At 37.9% G+C, this 25,099-nt stretch overlaps 1 protein-coding gene across 1 annotated transcript; it reads left to right on the top strand.

Annotated features, from left to right (window-relative positions):
- Positions 1 to 8,203: 8,203 nt before the first annotated feature.
- LOC124273890 lies at positions 8,204 to 23,804 on the top strand. The gene is made up of 3 exons (XM_046709234.1): positions 8,204 to 8,221; positions 12,402 to 12,566; positions 23,488 to 23,804. The coding sequence occupies exons 2-3, from the start codon at positions 12,479 to 12,481 to the stop codon at positions 23,781 to 23,783; spliced, it is 384 nt and encodes a 127-aa protein (XP_046565190.1). The 5' UTR covers positions 8,204 to 8,221; positions 12,402 to 12,478; the 3' UTR covers positions 23,784 to 23,804.
- Positions 23,805 to 25,099: the final 1,295 nt, after the last annotated feature.

The raw sequence follows: 25,099 nt of genomic DNA, 5'->3' as shown, positions 1-25,099 counted from the left end.
TGGTCCTGTTTCCAGCCGTATACCACGACGTATTAGGTGTGCCTTCATTACTTCGAGATGTCTTATTTTTTAAGTTCTGCGATGCGAAATGGATTCCAGAATTTCAAAAACTTTCTCTGGAACCACGTTTTCGGACTATTCCCTATAGCATTGCTTATTGGCAATACCAGAAGAGACGGCTTGCGTGTCTAGCCTGGTAGTGACGCTTAAAGGGCCTCTATTCAGCCAAGGCACAAACTCGGTAAAATATCCAATGCTAGTTCCCTACACATTGCTTCGATGCTTGAATTCTTTGTTGTTTGAAATGAAGTAATGTCTCGAGAGATTTAAGGTTATCGATACCTTCTGTGCCTGTGCATTTACGTGGAATACCGGAACAGGACTACCGGTTTCCAGGTGGTATTCAGCGTTGACCAAATATTTTCTATTTACCGGTCGTTAGTTTCAAAATGCGTAAGCAAAAGATTTTATTGTCTCTTTGTATGAGTTACTTAGAATTTTGATACTCTAAGGCGCATGATGCTAAAGTCACTTTGGAAGCTGGTATTTATGCAGGGTAAATTTATGCTGCTTCTGTATGGTTCTTTATCAGCTTCAGTCAGGGACATCTAAGGGTATATCAAATGGTTTATTATCCAGTTGCACTCCCTTAGAATGGCTGTGTTTAGAGCCCTCAGATTTTTATTATCTACATAAATAAGCTATATGCAGTCTTATGGATTTTGGAAGGAGGTCAAAGGTATTACAGTTCCTCTTCTATTGGCAATCTCTGCTCTATGTTTGCTGATGATGTGTCAGCAATACTTTGACTCTATTGCACAATAAAAGAGATCAATAGCAGAGTAGAACACAGCGAGCAAACTGAACAGGCGTGAAATCTAAAGAAAACTAAGATTATTGTTTTTAGAAATATAGATTTGGTCCCCTTGCTCAGCGAAAATTGGTTTATAATGGCAATGTTATTGACCTGTATCCTTTACAAATACCTTGGAATTGAACCTCCCTAAAGGCTATCCTGGAGTAGAGCTACATCTTGCCATCACAAGCTAGTAAGGCAATATTCTCTGTTAAAATTTCAAAGGAAACTTGGCAGCATTAGTGTACAGATTTATTTAAAATCTTTGATTGTATGATATCACCCATTCTGTTATGGATTCACAAGAAATCTAGAATTTTATCCTGTGTACCATTGAATCATCTTATATTAAATTAGCAAATATGTCTTTGAAACTTGGGAAATCACCTGTAACAGTATGGTCTTGGGTGAATGTGGAAGAGTGCTTCTGGGATATATACAACAATGCAATTGAAATATACTGGTGGTGGGGCACCGACACCTGACTATGAATTACCAAAACAAATGTTATTTTATGCTGTATCTTTAATTAGGTGGGATGAGAAACTCATAGGCAACTAAATTCAAAATATTCTCTTTTCAATTTGAAACTTTTAGATTTGTTGGATAAGTCAGGAAGTGTGATATAAAATATTTTATGGAATCATTTAAACTGAAGTACGTGCTTGTTTATTATTTCAATCTTAGCGTTCTGTCTTTGCTTGGACAGTAACCGTAAATGTCTTTACTACTCTCAAGAGCAATTCAAATCTTTGTTAAATGTAAGAGAGCTACTTGATAAATAATGATATCCCTCAATATTTAAAACTATATATGCCGATTTCCGGTGCTGTAATTTTAAATAGCAGTTGAAACGGGCAGATACACTGATGTTACATAATGAAGGAGGCATTTCCTGTTTTGTCATAAATGGTATCTTTATTTGTTGAAGTGAATGGCATGTGTTTTATATCTGTGATGCATATTACCCATATCAGAATAAGTACATATCAAAATGTTTTTAGTAAATGTCACATCAATTATTAATTTTATATCAATGACCTAGGTAAAATGTTAATATTGTATCAAGGGATGTATGTCTGTTTTATACTTTGTTGACAAGAGAAACACAAATCTAATGAAATATATATGTACTCTACTTATCATCAATTTATGTACACACGCATGTATTTTGAAGGCGGAGACTATTTACTGAAATTCTGTTCTGTTCTAATTGGCAATTCAAATGCAGAAATATGTATTCCAGAGATGTCAAACTTTCTCTACCGTTCACGTTTCAGACTAGTTCCTATAACATTTGTAAATATTATATGAAAGAGACGTACATTAATACTCCTTACAATATGGTAGTGACATAGAGGCCTCTATTCAATACAAAACACAAACTCATTAAAATGTCAATATATAGATTTCCCTACACAGTTTACTTCAGATTGTAATTCTTTTGTTTAATCAAATGTCTCGAGGAATTTAAGTTATCGTACCTTCTGCCTCGCTGCATTTTACACACACATTATGCAGTATGGAATACCCATGTCACATTAGTGTGATCAGGTTCAGGGCAGTCTTATTAATCCATGTGCAGAGGCAGGTAAAGGGATCGGGTGGCCAGGAGAATGACTTGGTTGACACATCGTTAATTGCGTAGATCAATTATATGTTGTGTGATCACTAGATTGTCTGAATGACAGACCACCATAATATAGCTGGAATATTGCTGAGTTGCGGCGTAAAACTAAACTCACTCACTCCTCACTGTAAGCCTTGTGATACCTGGTACAGAGACACTTACTATTGTTACTGGGTATTACATTTGAGAATATGGATTCAATAAGGGACACCTACACACTTTAATATGAATGAAGACAAGTGTTGGACTAATTGGTTATATTTGTTGGCTAATATATGACTTACAATTTTGTATACTTCTAAAACAAGGACAGGTGTTAGGAGTGGGCGTATGGTCCTTATCGGAAGGAAAACAAATGTATGCTTAACTCGTTTATTTGATGAATTTCTAATATCTTGATTAACTATATCTTACAGAATAAGTTGCTTTGTAGATAAACAATCTAAAATAAAGCGTCTTTGTAATCGCCATACCTCCATGGTGTAGTAGCTGACGTCCAGCCAGTGGAGAAGATCTCACGGAGTTTGATCCCCAGCAGCATCAAAGACGTGGTATGGTGGTCCCTGCCTGGCGCTCGTGGCAGTAATGGGTTGGGGACGGGTTGCTCAGGTCAGTATAATGTGTCACAGGTGGGGCATTCGTACTGCGACATGATATCTCAGTGAGCTGGCATTACAAAACCAACTTAAGTCTGGGCTAATGAAAGCACTTACATACATGCACGTCTAATCCCTTATGAGCGAATATTTAAAATTATGACGAAAAACCCGATGTCCCATCACCTCACCCCTAAAACAATCATTGGGAAGTGAAGTAATGGTTTACAGCTTGTCTCCACTATCTGCGCCTCTATACGAGTATATTTATGGCAATGCAGGTGCCTTGAATAATCTAATTCCAATAATTTTGTGGGAAACTGCAGAGCATTAGTGGGACCCCTATAGGTGAAAACATTTTTGGTCTCTCATTCATAATAATACATTGCATTCTAGATCCCACGTATAATATCTCTATTGGGACTTATTAAGTCCTGCGTGGGATCCCTACGTGGGACATACTATCTCCCTCACGTGGTACCAATATCTCTTACGTAGGGTTAGTAGCCTTGTCTACGTGAGATCTACGTAGAATATAGGTCATAATATCCTTATAGTAGGAGTTATATGATATATATTAATGTAGTATATACGCAACTAATGTTCATTGAGGGTGAAGGAATTTACGGTTATTCTTCGGATGGAGTCTTGCAATAATTATTAGAGTCAAGGCAACCGTCCGGACTTGACAATAATTTCAACAATTTTAAATGTACCTTGGGTCTACTGCTTAAGGGCTGAGTGACCGGCTGAAAATTATTTACATTTCGATTCCGGGGTATTGGGTGACGCTTGAAAATGTTGTAATTACGTCGTTGACGTACGTATGTAATCGTAGCAATTGGAGATTATTGCGGTTCTAAGTTTCAGTTATGGGAGGTATAGATTATTAATTTGAAATGTTGGTTACATAGGACGTTAGATAGAGAGAAATAGCCAGGTCAGTGAATATTCTTGTATAACGCACTGTTATTATCTGATCGTATTGTATGTAGTATTATTTACGTTAGGGGTGGCGTGTCGCTCTATTCGATAATTATTGGGTGGAAAGGTGTTGGCAGGCGCGGCGTAACACAATACAGCGAAATTCAAAGGCAAAATTGTCATTTCATATTTGGTTATTTGTAAATGTCACAACCTACCGACCGGATCCACTTGATTCCTCGGATGAGTTACCTAATGGTCTAGTTGTGCTTGCGAATCCCTGATGTGAAATGCTTTCAAACTCGACCGAGCAATATTTATTCCGCAGAAGATGGGTGACGTTGTCTTTTGCTTGGAAGGTCAGAGTATCGGCGAAGCTATTACTCGACCGGCTTCGGAATCGCGGGAATATGCATGCGCCGTTGCCGCCGATAGTCTAACACTGGGGCAGATTACTGACCCATATCTGAGAATATGACGCAACAGTGGTAAAGTTAGCAACGGAGGGTGCAGCACGTAACGGTGAACTAACTGCGGGCAGCGTAATGGTAAACAGAGCTAAACGCAAGGCGAACGGTATGAGTTGGTCCAACCTGTAACAGTATTATTGCAACAATTGAAGTTCCTATATTAACCTTGTGACGGTAATGTTAGAAGCAATTGGATTTTCAACACATGACAGTAATGTAGAAGCATCTGGGTGGCAGATTTCTTTTGGGATAACAGTCTTGGATATACACACCTGTGGCCAGAACGTTGGAACTTTATAATTGGATACGTTTAAACTCGTCGCAGAAATGAACCAGGTTTGGATTCCCCACATGGAATTGCACAATGTGTGAAGCCGACTTTCTGGCGTCCCCTTCGTGATATTACTGGAATGTGCTAAGGCGGCGTAAAACTAAACTCACTCACTCCACGAAATTATTACGCTATACCATGAATTTTTCCACCGCAAGTCTTGAAGTTTTGAGTGTCCGAACACACAGAAAAGGACGTTTTCTAATCAATCACGTTCATTTAATCTTAAAGGTCAAGTTTTAAAAGAAACACATCTCATTCCGTGAATTATGATGCACAAGTGATGGCTTTTATAACTTGGTAGAAGATAATTATTAACAGACATTTGATTGTGGCTGTGCCTTCGACGGGCGTTGAAGTATCATAGAAAATATTGTCCCCTGCGCGGAGTTCCATTTCAATTAAAGTATTGTTGTATATACTTTGTGTTTAAATATAGAATATGTATTATCTTAATGTTCAATGAATTTTCAAATAATCGCCAACATCTAAAGCGATGGCAGTAAATCTAGGGTAATCCGAAGTACTTGAAAAATCGAAAATTGGTCGCATTAACTAAACGACTGCCAATCGATCATGTTTTCTCATAATCGAACACAAACAATTCTGGAACACTTGATTTGCATTAACAATATTTTCATGCACAAGGTTGGCCTTGTTTGTTGCATTTCATAAACATTACAAGCTCGTTCTGAGTCAGGATTGAATTTGATCCAAAAGACTCCAGAAATTTATGTTCCTAACATACTAGTCATCCTTTAAAGATGTTAAATTTGCACATGCATTTTGTGGAATTTGGTAAAAGACTCATAATGATCTACATGTTTTTTCTTTGTTTTTGTGCAGTAACAAACATAACGAGAAAAATTTGATAGAAATGACTTCAAATATCATTTCGATGATTGATCATTTCGTTGTAATGGAACAAATCATCAATTATGAGATTTTATCCAATTCCCAACACTATGTAAATCCAGGTAGGATTCATGCAGGGTAGCAAAAATAAAGTCCCCATGTAGGTAGTATGGTGATCACCTTCAGTTATTGCTGGCTGATAACCAGCCCTGTTTTGTACTGTTCCACTTTTACAGATAGATACTCAGCACTCACTCACTCATATAACATGACGGTAATACGCATCTTGCCATTCCTCTGTGTAGATATATTGAAGGCAATAGAGAAAACATGATGTCGCATGGAACATTTTTATCCCAATATATGATATATTAATGATATGAAACATTAATTCCGGTTAATAATCTCCATTTATCACAATATGAATTTGGGAAGAACGTACTCCACGCCCTGCCTGCCTTTTCACCCAAAACAAATTGTGATTAATTGACTGAAAAGAATGGCAGCTCGTTTCTTGGAGATTATAGTTTTGCATTTGTTAACATTTAAGAAACGCATTCCAAAATTTCAGTTGATATAACCTTTTGTGCAAATTCTACGAGTTACGATCATCTGTGAAACATCTATCAGATTAGCATCAACTAACTCAAGCACTCCACTCGAATAATCAGTTTATTGATGTTACAAAGTGCATGACTATGTGATACCATGACAGTTAGCACACATCGTCTCAGCTTCTAGGACAAAGGAGCTTCTGTGATTCCTACGGCAGCATATATTCTCAAATTACCCATTAAGTTACCCAAGGTGAGTGATTCATGAGATCATGACCCAAGGTCGATTTATTCATACCCATTATATGTCACGCCAACACGTGTCGAAAGAAACTAAAATTTGGTCAGTGTTCTTTCAATAATCACTAATTAGACTTTACTTTGATGAATGCCAAAATGTAAAACTGCCATTGTGACGTAAATGTGACATTAAATCCTAAAATTGTTCTCAGCGCTACCAGGAAACAATAGAGGCAGTTGATGCAGCAAAGCTTCACTCTGCAGAAACAGTAATACGTACCCATATTCTCTCTACCGATTGCAAACCCAGTTATAAGTCAGCATGTTAATCAATGGTGGCAGTCAAATTGAACATCAACAAAGAGATGATGTTGTTTTAACACGTTGATTCGCTCATCACGAGAATATACACGTAGTATCAATTCAGACCAGATTTTGCCACTACAAGTTATCTCTTCTTGCTGCCGAATTGAAGTGGTATTCAAAGACAATAACACAAACGTCTCATGATCGCCCTTTGTTACCGCAAGGGAGACGATTGCTTCTATGAGCCGCCTGTTTGCCAACTTGTGAAACTTGTTTAACATACCACTGATAAAGCATGGGACATCCACATTTTACTGCTCTTTCGTCTTAAAGGGCGGTGATGTTCCTGTGTCGTATTCCTTGTTGAAGTCAGAATTATAATACAGTATTCAGATTATGTGGTTACTGGCATTGATACATCAAACATACGTTAATGTTTCTGACCAAAACAACTTTTTACACAATTTCAGCCATACAGATTTATATCTTTTAAAAAAGAAATTAGACTTCTTAGGAGATATAGATTTTGCTTATATCCGTGATGATGCACTGATATTTTGAAATTGTCTGATCATGGATGCTCATCCGCGTTTGAAGTAATCGTGTGATTTTATGTGCATTGCTTTGCTTGAATCTATAGTTACTAGTTCTCGTTGCGAATAGCTGGAGTATTGTTGACGCGGCATAAAGTAACATACGATTCATTCTCTCGTCCATTCATTCCATGCCTGAAAAAGTGAAGAAATACAAGCGGAGAATTTCTAGAAATGCTTTATGGTCTTGAAGAAAGATCAGTGCTTCTTACAATTTGTTAAAGATTGATTTGCACCCTAATTGTTTCCACAGATGACAATAATAATAATATATGTATGTTGTATATTCCAGTAATGCGTGAGGCTCCATATCTTCATTGTTTCCACAGATTTTATTAATAACACTATATATGAATGTTGTATATGGATTCCAGTAATTTTCCGAGGTCTATCTTCATTGTTTCTACAGATGTATAATAACACTATATGTATATTCTATATTCCATAATGCCGCAGGGTCACCTTCATTGTTTCCACAGATGACATAATAACACTATTTGTATGTTGTATATTCCAGTAATGCCGAGGTTCTGTCATTGTTTCCACAGATGACATAATAATACTATATGTATGTTGTATATTCCAGTAATGCCGAGGTCTACCTTCCTCATTGTTTCCACAGATGACATAATAACACTATATGTATGTTGTATATTCCCAGTAATGCCGAGGTCTACCTTCATTGTTTCCACAGATGCAGTATAATAGCACTATATGTGTATATTCTATATTCCAGTAATGCCGAGGGTCAGCTGGAAGATTACCGTAGTATTAGAGACTTCAGCAACGTTGAGATCAAGCGTTAAAACTCTCAAGACTGGAAAGGTCAAATGGCTGCATTCGTGACTATGTGGAGGCGTTTGATGGTAAGGGGACGACCCTCAGTAGGCGTTTGGTAATGTTTCAATAGTCAGACGGATAACTAATTCTATATCTTGAAGCACATTCTTGAAGTTGAATTTTTTTTATACCCCACTCACATCAAATTGCGGAGGTGCATCGGAGAATTCGAAAATGGGTTCACTATATTCGTCGTTTTGCAAAGAGTAGGCGAAAGTAGGCGGTTGTGTGTATTCATACCAGAAGAAGGTACCAAGTTCCACTGTTGTCCAGTCTCGAGGTTATGATCTAAATGACTCTAATGCAACGAATGGATGACGTGAAGAACGTCTTCTTCCATTTCCTAGAGTGAGTGAGTTTAGCTTTACGCCACACTCATCAATATTCCAGCTATATGGTGGCGGTCTGTAAATAATCGAGTCTGAACCAGAGAATCCAGTGATCAACAGCATGAGCATCGATCTGCGCATTCAAATTCAAACTTATTATAAAGGCCATAGGCCCAAGTACAAAAACTCACAAAACAATAATGCAAGTGACAAAATGGTAAGATACACCTTTTAAGCACTTTTTAACCTTAAAGCTTCTTTTACACATTTTGCTAAGTTAATTAGGACATTCACTTTGTCACAACTTAATAACATGTTAAATTTATAAATAGAGGAATGTTTCCAGACATTTTCAGGAATATACTTTTGTCTTAAAATGGAATAAACTTTACATATTAACAGAAAATGGTATTCATCTTCTATATATCCATTCATACATAAATTACAAAATCGTTCATCGCGAAGAATACCACAACGTCTACCAACGTTAATCATTAAAGGCAATTCCCCAGATCTTAGCAAAAATAAAAGCCTTATAAATTCGCGATCCTTTAGAGTGGATAAATAATATTCAACAGAGATTTATATTCTTGATAGAACATAACTTATTTGATTCACAAACTTTAGAAAACCAATCTTGTTGGTGGCAATCTTTAACCCTTTGCACAAACTTACTAAGAAATAAAGAACAATTACCAACTTCCTGAGAGATCCAAACAAATCCAAAACCATGAGAGAACAGTAATATTTTAACCTTTGAAGCCTATGTAACACGATTGCAGTCGTCGAAAGATTTACACAGGAGATAGCTTTGCTTAGGATATCTATGATTAGGCATTGATAGCAACTTTAACCAATACTGAATACATCTTTTTATGGCAATCAACAAATTAGCCATATCTACCACATTCACCAAGTGCAGCAACATTAGACACATAACTACCTACACCAATAACATATTTACAAACTAACATGAAAAACGCTCGATGCATTCAAACTTTGAATGACCCCACACTTCACTAGAATAGAGTAAGATTGGCTTAATCTGAGCATCAAATATCTTGAATAAAACTAAAGAAGAAATATTCTGAAACTTACACTCTAATTGTTTAACGGATACTAGGGCTTTTAATGCTTTTTGAACAAGATCTTCAAGACCCTTTGACCAACATAACATGTTAGAAAACGTTAACCCAAGATAATTATAATAGGTCGATGTCTTAATAGTTTTATTGCCAAACATACATTTTTCAGAAAACCGTAACTTGCCACCATTTCTAAAAACTAAAATTTCAGTCTTATCTAAATTGACATCCAAACCCCATTTGATACTAAACTGCTCCAATACATCTATTTTTCTCTTTAGACCAATCACACTATCATCAAACAAACACAGATCATCAGCATAAAATAAAGATAAAATATCACGAAATTCTTGACCAACAAATGTACCTCGGACATTCGATTCCTGTAACATATTTCCAATCAACAACAAAAAGAGAGAACAGCAAAAGACTTAAAATACACCCCTGTTCTACGCCACTTATAGTATCACAATAATAGGAAATGGAACTATTTGACAGTTTAACAGCAGATTTAACTTTGGAGTACATGTCCAATAATACTGTAAATATTCTACCATGAATACCTTTACTAAAACTGAGATCCACACTAATTTACGATTAATGGAATCAAGTGCCTCTCTGAAATCAACGAATAAACAATAAAAACGACCATTAGTTTTCGAGAGATACTTTTGGACCAGACACTGTAAACTGAAAATATTATCAACAGGGCTATATCCAGCACAGAATCCAGCCAGAGACTCTGGAATCTTGTCATACTGATGACAAAAACTTGTCAACCTCTTGTTTAATATAAACGTAAATAATTTCACCATGACATGACTAAGCGTCATCCCTCTATAATTATTAACCTCTGTCTTCTTGCCTTTCTTGTGAAGCGGTAAAACCAGTCCTTTAGCCCATTCTATAGGAAAATTGCCACTGTTCAAAATATTATTAAACAATGCATAAAAAAAATGGCAATAGTTCAGTTTTACAACATTTGATCATTTCTGGAGTTACTGCATCAGGACCAGGAGCTTTACCGTCCTTCAGATTGTCAATGGCATCAATAATTTCATTATGCTTGATTTCACAGTTCAGAGTATTATTTATGGTATCATTATTGCAGGCACATCAATTATGTTCATCCAGATTTTCAAGAAATTTACTGGCTCCTCTCACATGGTCTTCATCCGTATTCTCTTGACTTATATTCATTACTTTTTTTTCGAAGTAATCGACACACTGTGTTGCCGATATAGAGTTGATATCAGTTGATTTATCCGTTGTTAGGCGTTTAACTTGGCTCCAAAACAACTTTGAGTTCTTAGAATTAGACGATAGCAGGTTCACCATATTTTCCTCATAATTTTCCTTTTTGGTGCGACATAGCTGTCGATATGAGTTTCGTAGACTTCGAAATTCTGACCAAAAATGTAGCTCCCCAGTTGATCTAAACAATCTAAGTTAGTATATTTCAGCTGCTTCATGTTTCTACATTCTTCGTCATACCAGCTGGTGTCGTAGGGCTTGTTTGGTGAAGGGTTTCCAAAACATCGCATGTTACATCTATCTGCGCACGATGTTATACATGCTGTTAACTTATGTGCCGCGTCATTGATATCCTCAATGACGTCATTTGTGAGTGAGTGAGTGAGTGAGTGAGTTAAAATTTAACGTCACATCGGCAATACTTCAGCCATATCGTGACGAGAACGACGTCATTTGTAAAGTTCTCAAGTCCATATAATGCCAGGGCTGTATTTATGCATTTAAGTGTTCAACAAAGAATGGTTTCTGTTCTCCTGTCCACCTATATCTTAACAAACGTTGCACACTGTCACTGTCCCCATCACATCTGTGGGGAGTAGGTGGTATGCACAAGGTAAGTACGATGGGTAGGTGGTCAGATTCACAACGAGTTTCTACAATGAAGTCATGATCCATGTCAAATATATCAGTTGAACATAAGCAGTAGTCCACCATACTGGAGCCATTGTGAGAAAAACAAGTCATGTCATCCCGAGGGTCAGATCTACTTCGCCCATTCATCATGTGTATGTTGTGAGCGCAACACAAATCTATCTGATCTCGTCCATACGAATTTATAATATTGTCGACATTATTCCTGGGATGGTGAAAATTGTCAGCATTATATTCCATATCTTCCAAACAAGGTATAGGTTGGTTGTCATCGTGAATGATGAAATCTCTAAGGTCTCCCGTCCTTGAATTAAAATCCCCCATCAAAATGAAACGAATATCTGAAACGTCTATATCTGATATACATGACAACAAACATTGCTCTAAATAGTCAATTCCTTTTAGCGGTCTTGGATCACTTTTTGACTGAGGAGTTAACCGGGTTGATATAAACACATCCGAACAGAATGTGATGCGATGTTCCATATAAAGATTTATCAAATAAAAAAGGTGCAATCAATGAAACTATTCCAAACCTTCTTTATAAGTGGGAATACAATGACATATGTCAGCCAAGTCAGCGAGCCTGACCATCCGATCCCGTTAGTCGCCTCTTACGACAAGCATGGGTTATTGAAGATCACGGGTCATTGGTCTTTGGAAAGATGCGGAGTTGACTAGGTGAATGATGCTGTGTAAAACCACATATGTCCAGACATCATTTGATATATTAATATACTACACAGTACATTGGAATGCATGTTACCTGATCCCGTTAGTCACCTCTTGGGACAAGCATGGGTTACTGAAGATCAATTTTAACCCGGATCTTCACGGGTTGCATTAGCTTGAAGAAAAGAATGATTCATATATTCATTATTTTATAGGGCCGGACTCTAATGCCCAATCACTTGGTCGCCTGTGTGGAAAGAATACATATATCGAAGACAGTTCTGGTCCTGTTATGTTCCTGAAATTCAAGTCAGATTCATCTGGTGTTGATGATGGGTTCAAGATGACGTATTCGAGTGAAATCAATCATAAATCCAGTGGTAAGTGGAACATATCATTTACAACCTCATTGTCATGGTATTAACTTGAAGTAACCATGAGACGGACAATTACACGAATGCCTAAGTATGGAAACATATGGGTTTGTGTGTACATATGAGTTGGATCTGCAATGTGATCATTTCAATAAGTATGGAAACATATGGGTCTGTGTGTACATGTGAGTTGGATCTGCAATGTGATCATTTGAATAAGTATGGAAACATATGGGTCTGTGTGTACATGTGAGTTGGATCTGCAATGGGATCATTTGAATAAGTATGGAAACATATGGGTCTGTGTGTACATGTGAGTTGGATCTGCAATGTGATCACTTCAATAAGTATGGAAACATATGGGTCTGTGTGGACATGTGAGTTGGATCTGCAATGTGATCATTTCAATAAGTGTGGAAACATATGGGTCTGTGTGTACATGTGAGTTGGATCTGCAATGTGATCATTTCAATAAGTATGGAAACATATGGGTCTGTGTGTACATGTGAGTTGGATCTGCAAAGTGATCATTTCAATAAGTGTGGAAACATATCGGTCTGTGTTTACATGTGAGTTGGATCTGCAATGGGATCATTTCAATAAGTATGGAAACATATGGGTCTGTGTGTACATGTGAGTTGGATCTGCAATGTGATCATTTGAATAAGTATGGAAACATATGGGTCTGTGTGTACATGTGAGTTGGATCTGCAATGTGATCATTTGAATAAGTATGGAAACATATGGGTCTGTGTGTACATGTGAGTTGGATCTGCAATGTGATCATTTCAATAAGTATGGAAACATATGGGTCTGTGTGTACATGTGAGTTGGATCTGCAATGTGATCATTTCAATAAGTATGGAAACATATGGGTCTGTGTGTACATGTGAGATGGATCTGCAATGTGATCATTTCAATAAGTATGGAAACATATGGGTCTGTGTGTACATGTGAGTTGGATCTGCAATGGGATCATTTCAATAAGTATGGAAACATATGGGTCTGTGTGTACATGTGAGTTGGATCTGCAATGGGATCATTTGAATAAGTATGGAAACATATGGGTCTGTGTGTACATGTGAGTTGGATCTGCAATGTGATCATTTCAATAAGTATGGAAACATATGGGTCTCTGTGGACATGTGAGTTGGATCTGCAATGTGATCATTTCAATAAGTGTGGAAACATATGGGTCTGTGTGTACATGTGAGTTGGATCTGCAATGCGATCATTTCAATAAGTATGGAAACATATGGGTCTGTGTGTACATGTGAGTTGGATCTGCAATGCGATCATTTCAATAAGTATGGAAACATATGGGTCTGTGTGTACATGTGAGTTGGATCTGCAAAGTGATCATTTCAATAAGTGTGGAAACATATGGGTCTGTGTGTACATGTGAGTTGGATCTGCAATGGGATCATTTGAATAAGTATGGAAACATATGGGTCTGTGTGTACATGTGAGTTGGATCTGCAATGTGATCATTTCAATAAGTATTTGAACATATGGGTCTGTGTGTACATGTGAGTTGGATCTGCAATGTGATCATTTGAATAAGTATGGAAACATATGGGTCTGTGTGTACATGTGAGTTGGATCTGCAATGTGATCATTTCAATAAGTATGGAAACATATGGGTCTGTGTGTTCATGTGTGTTGGATCTGCAATGCGATCATTTCAATAAGTATGGAAACATATGGGTCTGTGTGTACATGTGAGTTGGATCTGCAATGTGATCATTTCAATAAGTATGGAAACATATGGGTCTGTGTGTACATGTGAGTTGGATCTGCAATGTGATCATTTCAATAAGTATGGAAACATATGGGCCTGTGTGTACATGTGAGTTGGATCTGCAATGGGATCATTTGAATAAGTATGGAAACATATGGGTCTGTGTGTACATGTGAGTTGGATCTGCAATGTGATCATTTCAATAAGTATGGAAACATATGGGTCTGTGTGTACATGTGAGTTGGATCTGCAATGTGATCATTTCAATAAGTGTGGAAACATATGGGTCTATGTGTACATGTGAGTTGGATCTGCAATGCGATCATTTCAATAAGTGTGGAAACATATGGGTCTGTGTGTACATGTGAGTTGGATCTGCAATGTGATCATTTCAATAAGTATGGAAACATATGGGTTTGTGTGTACATGTGAGTTGGATCTGCAAAGTGATCATTTGAATAAGTGTGGAAACATATGGGTCTGTGTGTACATGTGAGTTGGATCTGCAATGTGATCATTTGAATAAGTATGGAAACATATGGGTCTGTGTGTACATGTGAGTTGGATCTGCAATGTGATCATTTCAATAAGTGTGGAAACATATGGGTTTGTGTGTTCATGTCTGTTGGATCTGCAATGCGATCATTTCAATAAGTATGGAAACATATGGGTCTGTGTGTACATGTGAGTTGGATCTGCAATGTGATCATTTGAATAAGTATGGAAACATATGGGTCTGTGTGTACATGTGAGTTGGATCTGCAAAGTGATCATTTCAATAAGTGTGGAAACATATGGGTCTCTGTGGACATCTGAGTTGGATCTGCAATGCGATCATTCAATACCGGCATGGAAACATGGGTCTGTGTGTACATGTGAGTTGGATCTGCAGATGTGATCATTTCAATAAGTATGGAAACATATGGGTCTGTGTGGTTATGAGTTGGATCTGCAATGCGATCATTTCAATACGTATGGAAACATATGGGTCTGTGTGTACATGTGAGTTGGAATTGCAATGTGATCATTTCAATAAGTATGGAAACATATGGGTCTGTGTGTTCATGTGTGTTGGATCTGCAATGCGATCATTTCAATAAGTATGGAAACATATGGGTCTGTGTGTACATGTGAGTTGGATCTGCAATGTGATCATTTCAATAAGTGTGGAAACATATGGGTCTATGTGTACATGTGAGTTGGATCTGCAATGTGATCATTTCAATAAGTATGGAAACATATGGGTCTGTGTGTTCATGTGAGTTGGATCTGCAATGCGATCATTTCAATAAGTATGGAAACATATGGGTCTGTGTGTACATGTGAGTTGGATCTGCAATGTGATCATTTCAATAAGTGTGGAAACATATGGGTCTGTGTGTACATGTGAGTTGGATCTGCAAAGTGATCATTTCAATAAGTGTGGAAACATATGGGTCTGTGTGTACATGTGAGTTGGATCTGCAATGCGATCATTTCAATAAGTATGGAAACATATGGGTCTGTGTGTACATGTGAGTTGGATCTGCAATGTGATCATTTCAATAAGTATGGAAACATATGGGTTTGTGTGTACATGTGAGTTGGATCTGCAAAGCGATCATTTCAATAAGTATGGAAACATATGGGTCTGTGTGTACATGTGAGTTGGATCTGCAATGTGATCATTTCAATAAGTGTGGAAACATATGGGTCTATGTGTACATGTGAGTTGGATCTGCAATGTGATCATTTCAATAAGTGTGGAAACATATGGGTCTGTGTGTACATCTGAGTTGGATCTGCAATGCGATCATTTCAATAAGTGTGGAAACATATGGGTCTGTGTGTACATGTGAGTTGGATCTGCAATGTGATCATTGTAATAAGTATGGAAACATATGGGTCTGTGTGTACATGTGAGTTGGATCTGCAATGTGATCATTTCAATAAGTATGGAAACATATGGGTCTATGTGTGTACATGAGTTGGATCTGCAAAGTGATCATTTGAATAAGTGTGGAAACATATGGGTCTGTGTGGACATGTGAGTTGGATCTGCAATGTGATCATTTCAATAAGTATGGAAACATATGGGTCTGTGTGTACATGTGAGTTGGATCTGCAAAGTGATCATTTCAATAAGTATGGAAACATATGGGTCTGTGTGTACATGTGAGTTGGATCTGCAATGCGATCATTTGAATAAGTATGGAAACATATGGGTCTGTGTGTACATGTGAGTTGGATCTGCAATGTGATCATTTCAATAAGTGTGGAAACATATGGGTCTATGTGTACATGTGAGTTGGATCTGCAATGTGATCATTTCAATAAGTGTGGAAACATATGGGTCTGTGTGTACATCTGAGTTGGATCTGCAATGCGATCATTTCAATAAGTGTGGAAACATATGGGTCTGTGTGGACATGTGAGTTGTATCTGCAATGGGATCATTTCAATAAGTATGGAAACATATGGGTCTGTGTGTACATGTGAGTTGGATCTGCAATGTGATCATTTCAATAAGTATGGAAACATATGGGTTTGTGTGTACATGTGAGTTGGATCTGCAAAGTGATCATTTGAATAAGTGTGGAAACATATGGGTCTGTGTGTACATGTGAGTTGGATCTGCAATGCGATCATTTCAGTAAGTGTGGAAACATATGGGTCTGTGTGTACATGTGAGTTGGATCTGCAAAGTGATGATTTCAATAAGTGTGGAAACATATCGGTCTCTGTGTACATGTGAGTTGGATCTGCAATGCGATCATTTCAATAAGTATGGAAACATATGGGTCTGTGTGTACATGTGAGTTGGATCTGCAATGTGATCATTTCAATAAGTGTGGAAACATATGGGTCTATGTGTACATGTGAGTTGGATCTGCAATGTGATCATTTCAATAAGTGTGGAAACATATGGGTCTGTGTGTACATCTGAGTTGGATCTGCAAAGCAATCATTTGAATAAGTGTGAAAACATATGGGTCTGTGTGTACATGTGAGTTGGATCTGCAATGTGATCATTTGAATAAGTATGGAAACATATGGGTCTGTGTGTACATGTGAGTTGGATCTGCAATGTGATCATTTCAATAAGTGTGGAAACATATGGGTTTGTGTCTGTGCGATCATGTGTGTTGGATCTGCAATGCGATCATTTCAATATCATTTATGGAAACATATGGGTCTGTGTGTACATGTGAGTTGGATCTGCAAAGTGATCATTTCAATAAGTATGGAAACATATGGGTCTGTATTGTACATGTACATGTGTGAGTGGGATCTGCAGTGTGATCATTTCAATAAGTATGGAAACATATGGGGCTGTGTGGACATGTGAGTTGGATCTGCAATGCGATCATTTCAATAAGTATGGAAACATATGGGTCTGTGTGTACATGTGAGTGGGATCTGCAATGTGATCATATCAATAAGTGTGGAAACATATGGGTCTATGTGTACATGTGAGTTGGATCTGCAATGTGATCATTTCAATAAGTGTGGAAACATATGGGTCTGTGTGTACATCTGAGTTGGATCTGCAATGCGATCATTTCAATAAGTGTGGAAACATATGGGTCTGTGTGTACATGTGAGTTGGATCTGCAATGTGATCATTTCAATAAGTGTGGAAACATATGGGTCTATGTGTACATGTGAGTTGGATCTGCAATGTGATCATTTCAATAAGTGTGGAAACATATGGGTCTGTGTGTACATCTGAGTTGGATCTGCAATGCGATCATTTCAATAAGTGTGGAAACATATGGGTCTGTGTGTACATGTGAGTTGGATCTGCAATGTGATCATTGTAATAAGTATGGAAACATATGGGTCTGTGTGTACATGTGAGTTGGATCTGCAATGTGATCATTTCAATAAGTATGGAAACATATGGGTTTGTGTGTACATGTGAGTTGGATCTGCAAAGTGATCATTTGAATAAGTGTGAAAACATATGGGTCTGTGTGTACATGTGAGTTGGATCTGCAATGTGATCATTTCAATAAGTATGGAAACATATGGGTCTGTGTGTACATGTGAGTTGGATCTGCAATGTGATCATTTCAATAAGTGTGGAAACATATGGGTTTGTGTGTACATGTGTGTTGGATCTGCAATGCGATCATTTGAATAAGTATGGAAACATATGGGTCTGTGTGTACATGTGAGTTGGATCTGCAATGTGATCATTTCAATAAGTGTGGAAACATATGGGTCTATGTGTACATGTGAGTTGGATCTGCAATGTGATCATTTCAATAAGTGTGGAAACATATGGGTCTGTGTGTACATCTGAGTTGGATCTGCAATGCGATCATTTCAATAAGTGTGGAAACATATGGGTCTGTGTGGACATGTGAGTTGTATCTGCAATGGGATCATTGTAATAAGTATGGAAACATATGGGTCTGTGTGTACATGTGAGTTGGATCTGCAATGTGATCATTTCAATAAGTATGGAAACATATGGGTTTGTGTGTACATGTGAGTTGGATCTGCAAAGTGATCATTTGAATAAGTGTGGAAACATATGGGTCTGTGTGTACATGTGAGTTGGATCTGCAATGCGATCATTTCAGTAAGTGTGGAAACATATGGGTCTGTGTGTACATGTGAGTTGGATCTGCAAAGTGATGATTTCAATAAGTGTGGAAACATATCGGTCTCTGTGTACATGTGAGTTGGATCTGCAATGCGATCATTTCAATAAGTATGGAAACATATGGGTCTGTGTGTACATGTGAGTTGGATCTGCAATGTGATCATTTCAATAAGTGTGGAAACATATGGGTCTATGTGTACATGTGAGTTGGATCTGCAATGTGATCATTTCAATAAGTGTGGAAACATATGGGTCTGTGTGTACATCTGAGTTGGATCTGCAAAGTGATCATTTGAATAAGTGTGAAAACATATGGGTCTGTGTGTACATGTGAGTTGGATCTGCAATGTGATCATTTGAATAAGTATGGAAACATATGGGTCTGTGTGTACATGTGAGTTGGATCTGCAATGTGATCATTTCAATAAGTGTGGAAACATATGGGTTTGTGTGTACGTGTGTGTTGGATCTGCAATGCGATCATTTCAATAAGTATGGAAACATATGGGTCTGTGTGTACATGTGAGTTGGATCTGCAAAGTGATCATTTCAATAAGTATGGAAACATATGGGTCTGTGTGTACATGTGAGTGGGATCTGCAGTGTGATCATTTCAATAAGTATGGAAACATATGGGGCTGTGTGGACATGTGAGTTGGATCTGCAATGCGATCATTTCAATAAGTATGGAAACATATGGGTCTGTGTGTACATGTGAGTGGGATCTGCAATGTGATCATATCAATAAGTGTGGAAACATATGGGTCTGTGTGTACATGTGAGTTGGATCTGCAATGCGATCATTTCAATAAGTGTGGAAACATATGGGTCTGTGTGTACATGTGAGTTGGATCTGCAAAGTGATCATTTCAATAAGTGTGGAAACATATCGGTCTGTGTGTACATGTGAGTAGGATCTGCAATATGATCATTTCAATAAGTATGGAAACATATGTTTCTGTGTGTACATGTGAGTTGGATCTGCAATGTGATCATTTCAATTAGTTGGAAACATATGGGTCTGTATGGACATGTGAGTTGGATCTGCAATGCGATCATTTCATAAGTGTGGAAACATATGGGTCTCTACGGACATGTGAGTTGGATCTGCAATGCGATCATTTCAATAAGTATGGAAACATATGGGTCTGTGTGTACATGTGAGTTGGATCTGCAAAGTGATCATTTCAATAAGTATGGAAACATATGGGTCTATGTGTACATGTGAGTTGGATCTGCAATGTGATCATTTCAATAAGTGTGGAAACATATGGGTCTGTGTGTACATCTGAGTTGGATCTGCAATGCGATCATTTCAATAAGTGTGGAAACATATGGGTCTGTGTGTACATGTGAGTTGGATCTGCAATGTGATCATTTCAATAAGTATGGAAACATATGGGGCTCTGTGGACATGTGAGTTGGATCTGCAATGCGATCATTTCAATAAGTATGGAAACATATGGGTCTGTGTGTACATGTGAGTGGGATCTGCAATGTGATCATATCAATAAGTGTGGAAACATATGGGTCTGTGTGTACATGTGAGTTGGATCTGCAATGCGATCATTTCAATAAGTGTGGAAACATATGGGTCTGTGTGTACATGTGAGTTGGATCTGCAAAGTGATCATTTCAATAAGTGTGGAAACATATCGGTCTGTGTGTACATGTGAGTAGGATCTGCAATATGATCATTTCAATAAGTATGGAAACATATGTTTCTGTGTGTACATGTGAGTTGGATCTGCAATGTGATCATTTCAATAAGTATGGAAACATATGGGTCTCTGCGGACATGTGAGTTGGATCTGCAATGCGATCATTTCAATAAGTATGGAAACATATGGGTCTGTGTGTACATCTGAGTTCGATCTGCAAAGTGATCATTTCAATAAGTATGGAAACATATGGGTCTGTGTGTACATGTGAGTTGGATCTGCAATGTGATCATTTCAATAAGTGTGGAAACATATGGGTCTGTGTGTACATGTGAGTTGGATCTGCAATGCGATCATTTCAATAAGTGTGGAAACATATGGGTCTGTGTGTACATGTGAGTTGGATCTGCAATGTGATCATTTCAATAAGTGTGGAAACATATGGGTCTGTGTGTACATGTGAGTTGGATCTGCAATGCGATCATTTCAATAAGTGTGGAAACATATGGGTCTGTGTGTACATGTGAGTTGGATCTGCAATGTGATCATTTCAATAAGTATGGAAACATATGGGTTTGTGTGTACATGTGAGTTGGATCTGCAAAGTGATCATTTGAATAAGTGTGGAAACATATGGGTCTGTGTGTACATGTGAGTTGGATCTGCAAAGTGATCATTTGAATAAGTGTGGAAACATATGGGTCTGTGTGTACATGTGAGTTGGATCTGCAATGCGATCATTTGAATAAGTATGGAAACATATGGGTCTGTGTGTACATGTGAGTTGGATCTGCAATGTGATCATTTGAATAAGTATGGAAACATATGGGTCTGTGTGTACATGTGAGTTGGATCTGCAATGTGATCATTTCAATAAGTGTGGAAACATATGGGTCTGTGTGTACATGTGAGTTGGATCTGCAATGTGATGATTTCAATAAGTATTTGAACATATGGGTCTGTGTGTACATGTGAGTTGGATCTGCAATGTGATCATTTCAATAAGTGTGGAAACATATGGGTCTGTGTGTACATGTGAGTTGGATCTGCAAAGTGATCATTTCAATAAGTGTGGAAACATATGGGTCTGTGTGTACATGTGAGTTGGATCTGCAATGTGATCATTTCAATAAGTATTTGAACATATGGGTCTGTGTGTACCTGTGAGTTGGATCTGCAATGCGATCATTTGAATAAGTGTGAAAACATATGGGTCTGTGTGTACATGTGAGTTGGATCTGCAATGTGATCATTTCAAAAAGTATGGAAGCATATGGGTCTGTGTGTACATGTGAGTTGGATCTGCAATGTGATCATTTCAACAATAACCCTTTAGGAGAGGTTAGAGTGAGTGAGTGAGTTAGTTTTACGACGCGTTTAGCAACATTCCAGCAATATCACGACGAGGGACAGCAGAAATGGGCTTCACACAGTGTACCCATGTGGGGAATCGAACTCGGGTCTTCGGTGTGACGAGTGAAACGCGTTAACCACTAGGCTACTCCACCATCCCTGAACCTTGCAGAAACAGAGCCATTACTGAAGAACCTTAAAGATCCACGATGTCTCGCCTTTATGAAATTAAGTGTAACAATATACAGGAACGCTATATTTAATGGTGAGAAAACTGATCGAAAGCAAACAACGTAGATATTATTTAAGTCTTTGGTGGCCATAGTGCAACTGTAACGGGGATGGCTCTTTTACAATGACACAACTCCGTTGAGGCTGCAAGTTCCTTTTTATTACTGTAGTTTGTATATAATAATACTAGTTTGAAACAATGTATATGAATATATAACATTCCATCAAAATACCTATTTTATCACATTCATTCTTTTCATTGCACATTGTTCAGATAATTAACAATCACAGCTCTACCATTGAACATATAAAAATAACTCAAAACAAACTGACATCACAAAATTAATGGTTCAGGTTCATATTAAGATCCTTAGGAATTATGGAACACCTTTGGCATCTTCAAAACAATGAAACATCAACGTGTCTTACCATCTATGGGACAACTTGCTTCAAACTGGCCACATGTTGTGAGGCACCAACAAAACACCAAGAACCTAAAATATGCATGTTTTAATTAGCATGTAAATGCTAATTCTCACCAGCAAAGTAAACGTACAAACTGTTTGGACTCAAACATTAATCTGAATCAATTGTAAGTGAAATTATTGACACCAACAATTTCTAACCATAGGTCAAAATATACCTCCACCAAAAGCCATAAATTCAGTTACAATAAATACTGAATTAACCTTTCAACAATTAAACATATTTTTGTAGTTTATTCCTTTTATATAAAACCAAATGTAACTAACCTGTAATTCACCAAAGTCACAATCCACCACCCATGACTTTCAAACCACCTTGCCAGGTTGGGAGAAAGACAGCAAGTGAACAAACTTCACACTTTCCAAATGCAACTAAATTCAGCATCCAATCAAGATGCTGCACATCTTCAGCCAATAAAAACCAAGGACAAGACAGCAGACCTGACCTCATTAAGACTTGGCTAATTTGCATAGGAACTACTTTTGACCCATGACCCAGTGGTGACTATAACTAAATCATGGACTTGTGAAAGTGTAAACCTTTTCACTGACAATTGTATTATTGTTTAAGGTGTTCTTAATTGATTCCAAACAGGAACATAAGACAAGACATATTAAAATAGATTGCTTTTTCCAGAACATTTTAATATTTGTATATTTTGTACTTGTTAGATACTTGTATTTGTTACACACTTGTTTGTACTTGTTACACAACTACGGCTGTGAGCCAAACACAACGTATAGCATCGTGTTTGAGTAGGGATGTGAGAAATCAAGCTTTGCGCCTCAGATGCCTTGGTACATGTTTCTTACACAAATAACCGTGTATTTTCTAATGTTTGTGTATCATCATATTTTACAGGTTCTAATATCGGAGTCATTATTGGGGGCTCGATTGGTGGCGCATTTTTTTTGCTACTAGTGATAATTGTAATCTGCATAAACACCAATAAGCTCGGCCAACGCACAGCAGCCAACGCCGTTCCCGTGCAGTATCAAGTAGCTCTGGTCCCGCTGGTCAACAACTCCGGTCAAGCACCGATCACCAACGCACTGCCCCCAACAACCTTCACTGGACCCCCTACTGACACAACTCAGGGTCCTGCCCTACCTTCTTCAGGGTACGTCAATGCAGAAGCATTGCCCAAGAAAATTTGAGTGAGTGAGTGAGTTAATACCGCCTCCATGGTGTAGTGGTTAAAGCGTCCGCCCGGAGAGCGGAAGGTACCGGGTTCGATCCCCGACAGCGTTACCAAAAGACGTTAAAATATGGTACTTGTTGGTCCCTGCCTGGCGCTCGGCATTAATGGGTACAACAAGGACTGGTCAGCTCGGAGTCAGTATATTGTGTCTGAGTGGAGTATTCATGCTTCACTGCGGCATGGTATCTCAGTGGGCTAGAACTATAAAACCAGCTTAAGTCTGGGCTTGTACAAGCAGCCGCACATCCACATACACACGCTTGCACGTTGTCATATGAGCGAAATATTCTCAAGCACGACGTTAAACCCAATTTCACCTCGCCTTGATCCGAGTTGATCATTGTGACATAACTTATGTATATTATTGTTGGATTGAGCATGTTCACCTTTCATCTGTCCGGTAAGCACCCAAAAATAGACAACCATTGTATTGTTGCGTCGTCGGCAGTGGTGACGTCATTCAAATAATATTGTGACGTAAAGTCGTATTGACGTCACAAATGAGCAAATTGGCCAACACATGATGTTTATCTCCTAAATAGACGACCGATGATAGTACATGATGTGATGTGATTATATTAATCTGTATCGATTAATTCCGATTTTTTGTTCACGAAAAATCAAACAATGTGTTTATCTGCAGTTATGTATAATTTGAACCAATACATATAGATACACCTGTTTATATATAGATACCCCTGTTTTATGTTTTCTTTGATGTTGAAGTTTTGTACAGAAATCTATAATGTGAATATTTAGTGATCACGTGAATGTATAAGGGTGGTGTATATGACAGATCTCTGAGGAACATTCAGTCCAACATCAGTGTGGTGTATTTTACAGATCTCCGAGGAACATTTAGTCGAACATCAGTGTGGTGTATTTGTCAGATCTCTGAGGAACATTCAGTAGAACTGAGTGTCGTGTATTTGTCAGATCTCTGAGGAACATTTAGTCAAACATCAGTGTGGTGTATTTTACAGATCTCTGAGGAAGATTCAGTAGAACATAAGTGTCGTGTATTTGTCAGATCTCTGAGGAACATTCAGTCGAACATCAATGTGGTGTATTTGTCAGATCTCTGAGGAACATTCAGTCGAACATCAATGTGGTGTATTTGTAAAATCTCTGAGGAACATTTAGTCGAACATCAGTGTCGTGTATTTGTCAGATCTGGGAGGAACATTCAGTCGAACATCAATGTGGTGTATTTGTCAGATCTCTCAGGAACATTTAGTAGAACATCAGTGTCGTGTATTTGTCAGATGTCTG

Source organism: Haliotis rubra, unplaced genomic scaffold (assembly GCF_003918875.1).
Source record: "Haliotis rubra isolate DU_JTF1 unplaced genomic scaffold, ASM391887v1 Scf1853, whole genome shotgun sequence".
NCBI classification, from domain to species: domain Eukaryota; kingdom Metazoa; phylum Mollusca; class Gastropoda; order Lepetellida; family Haliotidae; genus Haliotis; species Haliotis rubra.
This window is presented reverse-complemented; position numbering and strand designations above follow the sequence as displayed.

Coding starts and splice junctions, on each gene's coding strand:
- LOC124273890 (XM_046709234.1), top strand. CDS start 12,479: ATGTTCCTGAAATTCAAGTCAGATTCATCTGGTGTTGATGATGGGTTC. Junction 12,567..23,487: donor AATCAATCATAAATCCAGTG/GTAAGTGGAACA, acceptor CATATTTTACAG/GTTCTAATATCGGAGTCATT.